The sequence below is a fragment of the Scyliorhinus canicula genome, chromosome 17 (genome assembly GCF_902713615.1).
Source record: "Scyliorhinus canicula chromosome 17, sScyCan1.1, whole genome shotgun sequence".
Classification (NCBI taxonomy): domain Eukaryota; kingdom Metazoa; phylum Chordata; class Chondrichthyes; order Carcharhiniformes; family Scyliorhinidae; genus Scyliorhinus; species Scyliorhinus canicula.
Window position 1 is genome coordinate 63,170,781 of NC_052162.1, and position 9,538 is coordinate 63,180,318.

The following is a 9,538-nucleotide window of genomic DNA, read 5'->3' on the forward strand; positions in this document are numbered from 1 at the left end:
TGAAACTGAAGCAAGAAACAGTACAGAACAGGTAAGAGGCTACAATACAATATAACTCATGTCTTCAGTTACAGGTCAGAACACAAACCATTTGCTTCACAACATTATTATTGGGTTATTACAGTAGCTGAAGCACATAGCCCTTCGTTCGTATTTCCTGATGTTTATTTTCTATAGTTCAACCCCTGGGAATTTTCGTGAATGTGAAGAGTTTGACAATCCCATATCATATCTGGTTGTATGTGTGATGAGGTATTTGTTGCATTCTCAAAGTTTATGAAACGCTTTGAAGTTAGTGGAAACGTACCTTTTGCAAAGCGGGTGATGGTACAGCAAATGAGAGGACACAATTGATGTAGAGGTACAGGCAGTACAAATTCAGCTGGGGTGATGGATGGAGGCAACAACTGTGTGGGTACAGACAGTGCTAAAACAGTAAGAGGTCCTACACTGTGTTTGGTACAGGCCACAATATTGTGTAATAGGTGATGGTCACAGCAAAAGTCTAATCAATGTGGTGGACCAAGGCAGCATGTGTGTACATGCCGTTGGGAAGTATGATTTCTGATTTCTGATTTATCGTACTTCTCTCTGTCATATCAATGTTTAAATGTTCATTTATTAAATCTGAGCAACTTATTGCCAGTCTTAATGAAGTGCATCTACACAATGCTAAATTGCTCCGTCTGGCTGATTATTTCATGGCCTGCAAAGATCTGACTCAAATCTTTTTGAAGTCAGTTGTTGTGCAGTTGTTTGGTGTTCAATAATGTGAAGGTAAAATTGAATGAAAATCGTACTCTGTTGCTCTCATTTGAAATGACTCTGAAATTTTAGACCTGCTTAGAAGCATGTCATTAGTAAACAGAAGCAAGCAGTACAGTTTATGAGGAATGATTTGTGTCTCTCTGCAGGTCCCATACACTGTGGGGCAATTTATTTATGGAGTAATCTTACTGTGGTTTTCACTTGTGCATGTAGAAATGTTACTGAATAATGTGCCAAAAAATAGAGGAAGTGCCAGCAAAAGTTCCTCAGGTGTTTGATGATAGTCAGGCTCAAGATTCACTATAACATGCAAGTCAGATGTATCCATTCAGTGTGGGAATCAACACAGCCATATCTGTGCGCACTCTAATTTCAAAGTCTTTGGCCAGAGTTAGATATTGCTCGGGTGGGCACGCACCTGGCTCGGAGTGAGTGAAATTATGCAAAAAGACATTGGGTGTGTGTCCCGACGTCATCGCACACTTGAACAATATTTAGGTAGGCAGGTGTACATGAGAGTTGGATGTGTGCCCGCCCACCAACAATCAAGCAGACATCTTAGCCCATTAAGGGGCCAATTGAATGCAGGTTTACATGGCCCGTCTGCTTTTACAGTTGGTGGGCTGGCCGATTGGCTAGGCGGCCTTTAAATTTTAGCTTCAACCTCAATCCAGGGCGAGATGAACTGACCGGGCTGGAAATAAATTTAAAAAGCTGTCTGGGGGATGTGTTTTGTGTTTGAGTGCACTGCCTAGTCACTCTTTACATAGTTTTTCCATCACTATTTATTTTTGACACTTCTGCAGCTCACTGAGACAGCGCCACAGCATCTGTCCCCCTGGGGGAACATATTAGAGGTGCCAATTTGCACCCTCCCTTTTTTCAGCGTCTTCCCTCTTCCTGCTTTCGCTGGCAGCACTGATCCTTTCCCAGCGCGTGTTTCACTGCCCATAAATTGGCTAACCCGGGTGAAATTGCCTTCTGGTCGAGCATGGCTGGAATTGCATTTTATGCCCCTTTCCAGGCCTATTGAGTCCATCCTCTAGTGAATGAAAAAGTCACGTCTTTGTCTTCTGGCACATCACTCAATCTCCTGACATTGGGGATCATCCCCATGACTCTTCTGTGCATTGACTTCATCTTGTTCTTCCAGAACTGGCCAGAACTGGACACAATAGTCAAGGTGCAATCTGACCAGAGCATTGTACAATCATACTGCCTTGTATTCTATTGCATTGACTATATACACATATAGTTCATATAATTCATATCTTATGTACATTGTCGATTGCTGGATGGACATGCGAGTGCCAAATCTACTAAGATCTACTTCAACCTTGGCTTTCTCAACATCATTCGAACAGTTTATATACTCTCATTTTTTCTTCAACAGGCAGTTCTACCTGTACTAAACTGTTCAGCCCAACTCATTCTGTAACTTCTGAGCTGCATCGTTCAATTCCACCTCCTTCCAGTTTGATATAATCCTCAAGCTTCCACTGATTTTCTGAACCTAAGTCATGAATATGAATGGGAGACAGTAGAAATCCCAATGATGAGTCCTGAGACACCCCACCCAAAACATACCCTCATCTCAGCATAACTCCTGCCAATTGCGCATTGCATTCCATCTGAGTCCATTTCTTATCCATCCCGAAATTTACCCTGAATTTCCACAGCTTTACTATTTACCGGGAGCCTTTCATGTGGAACTTCGTATTTGAGTGTACCATGTGATAAGGATTTCCACAGTGTTTTTCCACTTCTTTAAGATGTTGAAGTACGTTGGTCAGACAGAATCTCCCTTTCGAAAGCATGTTTGGTTCCTGTTTTTGACAAAGAGCCATTAATAGAAGTAGTGTAATAGTTCTTAAAATACTTAATAGTAGTTGAACTCAGTTGCAATTACACATTAGCTTTCTATGTACATTTTCTGAATTTCGTTGTTTATTTTTTCCTAATTTTAATATTTATTTGACCCATTTTTTGTTTGGAGCAAACCCCTTGTGCTTTCCTCAGCCTAACAGATATACCCAGCTGTGTAATAGTGTGGTAATGATGGAAGTGCCTGACCGAGGGCATCATTTAAAGGATGAATGGCAACTTTGAAGGTCAAACATTTGCCACCAGAATCAGTTGTTCAGCTGAGCTGGGGATCTGTGCCAGGCAGTTGAACAGACAAAACACTAATCAAAACTTTTCTGTATGAAAGTCGCTGATCCCATTGTTATTGTAAGAAAATACTTCATTTTTAAGAGGGGCGGGTGTTGAGGGGCTTGTTACCAGTTTAACCCCCTCCAAAAAACATAGATGTGACATCCTAACTGATTTTAGATATATTTCAATTCAACTGAATTGTCTGATTCGTTGGTGGCTGAAATTTGGATCAATTGTAACCTGAAAAAGCCTTGACACATGGGGGCCGGATGATGTTGGGTTCCATTTAAAAGGAGTGTTTAATATGAGGAAACCAGAGGTCTGCCATTGCTGCAAATGTTAGACAGCAGAGAGACAGATAGACCTGTCTTAGGAACGTTAGAGATGAATACCTGGGATACCACATTTGCCCCACCGAGAGAGATGGAAATAGGCCTGCCTTAAAAAAATGTGACTGTAATAGAGTGATTTCATTTTCAAATCAGAACTCATGTTTTTCCTTTCTTTCCAGGATTTTGGTTGTAACTATGGCTGACTTGTCGTCTTCGCCATCTCCCTATGTCAACGTTTCGCAGCCAGTAACGGACTCCATTGCAATATCCAGAGCCATTAACTGTACCATTTCTGATGGTTTCCTCTCGATGGGTTTGCCTATTTTCTACATTGTTATTTGTGTGATTGGGCTCCTGGGTAACTTATTGGCCTTATGGGTGTTTTTCTTCAATCAGCGGAAGCCAACATCTATTTCTATTTACATGAAGCACCTAGCTATGGCCGACCTCCTGTTATTACTCTGTCTTCCATTCAGGATCGCCTACCATATCGGACAATACAAGTGGATGGTTAAGTGCTACTTTTGTAAGATCATTGGGACATTTTTCTACATCAACATGTATGCCAGCATTGTATTCCTTGGGTTGATCAGCCTGGACCGCTACCTAAAGATCACAAAGCCTCTCCGCAGGTTCAGGGTCCACAGTGTGAAATGGAGTTCAGGCATATCCAAGGCTGTGTGGCTGGTCACTGTATTATTCATGTTACCCTTTTTTGTGGTGAGCAGCTTAAAGTCGGATGAGACCAAATGCTTCCACTACAAAAATCAGAGCATGTTAGCAGGTGCGATGAACCTAGCAGCTGTCATGTTTATTTTTATTCTCTCCTTCCTCTTCCTGGTGTCCTATGCCAAGATTGCTGTCAAACTCTACAACATGTCGAAAGAGAAGAAAAAGCTGCAGATCAGGAGAGTGAGCACCAGAGCCATCGTAAAGACTTTCATTGTCCTCGCCATCTACGTTGTGTGCTTCATGCCTTATCACATTGTTCGAGTCCCATATGTCCTCTCTCAGATGGAGATAATCTCCAGCTGCCAATTGAAGCAGTTTCTGCACATTGCCAATGAACTGGTTCTGTGCCTCTCTGCCCTAAACAGCTGTCTGGATCCGGTCATCTATTTCTTTCTATCCAATTCTTTTCGCAGGACTATTATTTACACCATTAAAGGCAAGTTCAACAAAACGTTCCCCAAAACCAATGGGGCCATGAACAGTTTTAAATCCATCACAGACATCTGAAGTTCAGAGCTGCGAATATTGAGGTTATGGAATAAAAGCAGAATTCATAGCTATCCGGGAGCAGTATAGCAGTGACCATCTTGGCCTAAGATGATGCTTGGAGTTGCGGTATTTTAGGCAAGGTTTTGCATCATTACATTCCTATGAATGGAAGCAGCCTTCCAAGAGACAGCAGCGATAGCCACTCATATATATAGAATGACGTGTCAAGTACTCAAGATAAATGCCCATGCTATTTGGTTGTGACAAGGAAGCTTGCCAACAAGTAAGTGGAGCTGCAGTTTTATTGAGCTTCATGTATATTACTGCATTGTTGGAACTCACATGGAATCCAGAAAACATTGAATTAAAGCAAGAAGTTCTGATATCATCATGGAGCTATTTCCAACTGCTTCCAGTATGTAGGGTTTCCAACATGGACTTTGTAAGATTTTGCAAAGAGGATGCAAAACTTAATTTAATGTAAACTTAATGACACCAGTATAGCAACAATTGGAACACTGCACCAGGACATTACAGGCAGGTGCATTTTGAAATGCAGCAAGACATATTTTCTTCCAACATAAGCTCAAAACCATAGTATTAGAACCTGCATGGGCCGGGAAATTTTCCATCACCAACTTGTGTGGATACCAGGAAATGTTGATCCTCTGGAATAGGCAAGTCTCTATTCCACATTTTTCACTCCCCATCGTGCACAAGAGTTTTATAGAGAACAAAAGCATGGAGGACACTTTATAAAGAAACAAATTTGTTGTTTTATGAAGAATCAATCACCTGTACAAGACCTTCAAAAATAAAACAACAGCTTTGGTCTCGCCAGTTACATCTGACTCTGGGAATGAGCAGAATGCTCATCTGACTCTTGTTCTCATAGAGAATGCATTTCTCAATGCATTAAGACAGCATAATTTGTATAAAGACACAAAATATTATGCTGAATAAAGGATAAATTGGACCAGATATCTTGTTGTGGATTAAAGAATAGCTGAATATTAGATGTGAAAATTGTTTTAAATGTTTTATAAATAATGGGCCCTGTCAGCTGTGGGACACTTGGATTATTACACTGTGACTAAATGTAAAATGTAAACATAAACTAAATTACAAAGTATAAATTGTGTGAACTGTGTTCTACCAGCACTTTAGTGAAAAAGGTCTTTTTGTACAAATTAAATATACCATTTTCATTAATCATTTTGGGTTTATTCGTTAAATGAAATAATCTCTACTCTCTGAGATTGTGCACACTTTTCTAAAACATTTTCACAGCATGCACACTGAATATTTTCCTCAAAGAAGATTGCTCTTGTAATGAAATTCCACTAGGTAATGACAACACAAACTACCGCATCACACAACCTTCCATAGCCAGTTCCCTCTGGAGTTCAATGTGCTGTGGGGCTCCCAGTACTCTGCGCGGATACCCACAGTGGAGCTCCCAACACACTGCATAGTGCCACCTATGGACTTCCCAGTATTCTACACAGTTCCCAGCACACTACTTAGTTTCCCCGTGGAGTTCCCAGCACTGTACTTAGTTCCTCTATGGAATCCCCAGCTCACAGCACAGCTATTCCCACAAGTTGCACAACTCAATGCACCCTCAAGGGTTTCCCAGTTCATGACATATTGTACAGGTCTCCACATAATCCTGCAGGAAGTATATGTTGACCCAGTGGCCTACTGCACACAGGGCAACTTTTCTCCATGTTTACAACTGCAGCAGAGAATGCAATTACCTGTGGAGTTATTATTATTATCTCCATTAGACATACGTTGCTAATTAGATATTATGCCCTGATCTGAACCAAGAGATCCTGTAGCTATGTGGCAAGCCCTGCACAGTCCCGGCTCACTGCCATCGTCTCTCCACATTCTTGGACATGATGTTAATTTTATCCACCTCACAGGCACAAAATGTTGAAATTATCATAAAAACGGGCCGATGTCAGTTGGCTTGAATGCAACCTCTGCTTTAGATTGTATGTAATGAGAGGCAAGATTATTGACTAGCGGCTTAAAAACTACAATCCCTTCTTCCAATTTAAAGTACAGATGCCATTCAAACCAACTGTACTAGGCCAATGTTTATGATGATTGAGCCTACACTTACCCACTTCATTATCATCAACAACAACTATTATGAGCACGATTTAACGGAAACAGTTCTAAGTGTCATTTTGGGCACGATTGCTAGGGTGTTTGTCGATGGCCATGGTGATGAGCTCGCGCTCCATATTTAATGGCACCTAGTACCTGAAATGAACCACCATGCGCTTCACGCTGTTGCTGGCTGTCTCGCTGTCTGATTCACCTGTCTCGCCGCTAACAAGGGGGAGCTGCTTTTAAACACTCCCTCACCACTCACTCCCAGTTAACACACAAGTATGGCAGCGCGCAGACCTGCTCCTTGCTTTGACGAAGCCGACCTGGACAGACACCGTGGATGGGAATTGGGGCATCCTGTTCCTCAGAGGGCCAGCAGCAGGGCCACCAAAACCGCCTGGGAGGCAGTGGCAGGAGCTGTCAGTGCGGGCAGCATGACCAGGAGGACCAGCGTCCAATGTCTGAAGAAGACCAATGACCTCCACTGGGCTGTAAGGGTAAATTACCACCTCTCTCCTGGCATCAGTTCTGTCTGCCACCCCTGAAATTACCAACACCGACCCCCTGCCCACAAATCACATCCTGCCACCTCACATCCTCTCCATATCCGATCTTTGTGTCCCTCAGCACCCACCAGCACACCTCCCTCATGGGCCCTCACATGCCGCCTACTATAGACCCACCGATGCATCAAATGGGCGTCTCACTGTGGTGAATTATGAACACTAATAATCCACACTGTATTGTACAACATGTGTTGAACCTGTACCTTGTATCAGATCATGTGTAGTTGCACGGCTCTACCCATAGGTGGAGATGAGGAGCTTGTACTGGGCTCCACCCTTGGCTCCGCCCATGGCTCCTCCCCCTAACCAGAAGTATAAAGGTTGCTGTTGTGAGCCTGCCTGCCAGTTCATCAAGAGTTTAACTTGTCACAGGCAGGCTCTGTTGTAAGACGATTAAAACCACTGTTCGCTTCTAACCACGTGTCGCGTGAATTGATGGTCTCATCACTCACAATGCCCGCTCTTTGTCCCCACGGGAGACGATAGCGCATAATAAATGGGAAAGTGCCAAGATGGGGCACAGAGTACCAGAGATCTGAGTTTCCACCCCCTATGAGGAATGGGCCCTGGAGATCACGGGGTTGACCGAGGAGAGTACAGTCATTGGCAGCGAGAGGTGAGGATCCACTGTCCCTTCACCCAGATGATCCGACTTATGTGAGTGTTCATGTCAGGCAAAGTGTCCCTTCCCTCTCACTGACCCACATGTCCATTCTCTCGCAGGATCTCCATCTGATGGGGCCAGGCCATCCGGAGTTGTCCCCCCCCCACCCCCCCGGCCACTTAAGAGGCCACCTTGGAAGAGAGGTTTGAGGAGACCACCGGTGAGGTATCACAGCTATCATCCCCACCTTCCACCAGCACAGAGACACACACCTCGGTGAGCGGCATTAATAGACAGGCTTCTGGGGCATAATCTGGTGGGCACTACACAGTTGCCTATACACATCAGGTGGAGAGAAGAATATCCAAGTGATTCAACAGTCGGAGATCTGCTGGATCCCAGAACTCAGCTGAGTACTGGTCAGATACCGAGCCTCTGGACAACATCTTCACAGAGCTGATGGAGATGCCAGGTCACAGTCATGAGATTCAGGAGGGGATGTCAGTGACATACTGATGAGTGCATAGCTGATTGGAAGAGTACCAAAGGGTACAGGTGCAGGGGATGATGCCGACATTTTGTGGCACCGATGCCACAACTGCTAGGGTGGCGGCTGCAGTGGAAAGTCTGGAGCACGAGGTCAGCGTCTTCATGGAATCATAGAATTTACAGTGCAGAAGGAGACCATTCGACCCATCGAGTGTGCACCGGCCCTTGGAAAGAGCACCCTACCCAAGCCCACGACCCCACCCTATCCCCGTAACCCCACCCGACCTTTTTGGACACTAAGGGCAATTTAGCAATGGCCAATCCACCTAATCTGCACATCTGAACTGTGGGACGAAACCGGAGCACCCGGAAGAAACCCACACAGACACAGGGAGAACGTGCAGACTCTGCACAATCAGTGACCCAACCCTGGAAACGAACCTGGGACCCTGGAGCTGTGAAGCAACTGTGCTAACCACTATTCTACCATGCTGCTTGAGTGGTGATGTCTTAGGCATGGCTCTGTCCATGATGACCATGGCTGAGGGCCTCAACATCATGTTCCAGTTGGTGAGAGACATGTTCCGGACGCGGGTGGACATTGAATCCCCGAAGCCTCCCCCACCCTTACCTGTCCTGCCTTCTCTCAGGCTGACATCCAATGAGCCGGTTGTGCTCAAGCCGGTTGTGCTCTGCACACTCATCCTTGGCCACATCAGGAGGCCCTAGACCCCAGAGCAATGCGGAAAAATAAGGGAGACCATGCTCAGGTTCCCTCCCCTGATCCACACACTTCCCCTTTGGTTGCAAGATATCCCCAGTGCTGAAGCCCTGTTCTTGAGTGTTCGATTGTTGGCTGCTGCCTCTATGATGCTGATGCTTTTGGAGGTCAGGCGAACTGTTCAGGCTTCAAAGTCTGATTGAAATGCGATGCAATAATCATCGCCAAAGACATGGCCGTGTACCCGCGAGAGTCCACTTGAGAATATTTTGCTTATTAAAAGATGAACAATACCTTTATACAAAGAGATATAAACCAACTACTTAACAGTCCATATAATCACACTTACCATTACCAAACACGCTGTATCATCCCTCCTCGCAGGTCCTCAACAGAACCAAGGATCCTTGCTGTTCGGTCGTGTTACGAGTATCAGACTCTGTCCATGAGGGTCGGTGTCCATGAATAGTCGTTGTATAGGCCGCCTTAATCAGCCTACGTTCATCAGAACCAAAGCTCGGTATCCACATGTTCCACTGGCTTGCAAGGTGCA

General features: G+C 44.5%; 1 protein-coding gene across 1 annotated transcript; it reads left to right on the top strand.

Moving 5' to 3' along the window:
- Positions 1–17: 17 nt before the first annotated feature.
- gpr34l (G protein-coupled receptor 34 like) lies at positions 18–5,678 on the top strand. The gene is made up of 2 exons (XM_038776261.1): positions 18–31; positions 3,437–5,678. Exon 2 carries the CDS (start codon positions 3,453–3,455, stop codon positions 4,494–4,496), a length of 1,044 nt encoding a protein of 347 aa, XP_038632189.1. The 5' UTR covers positions 18–31; positions 3,437–3,452; the 3' UTR covers positions 4,497–5,678.
- Positions 5,679–9,538: the final 3,860 nt, after the last annotated feature.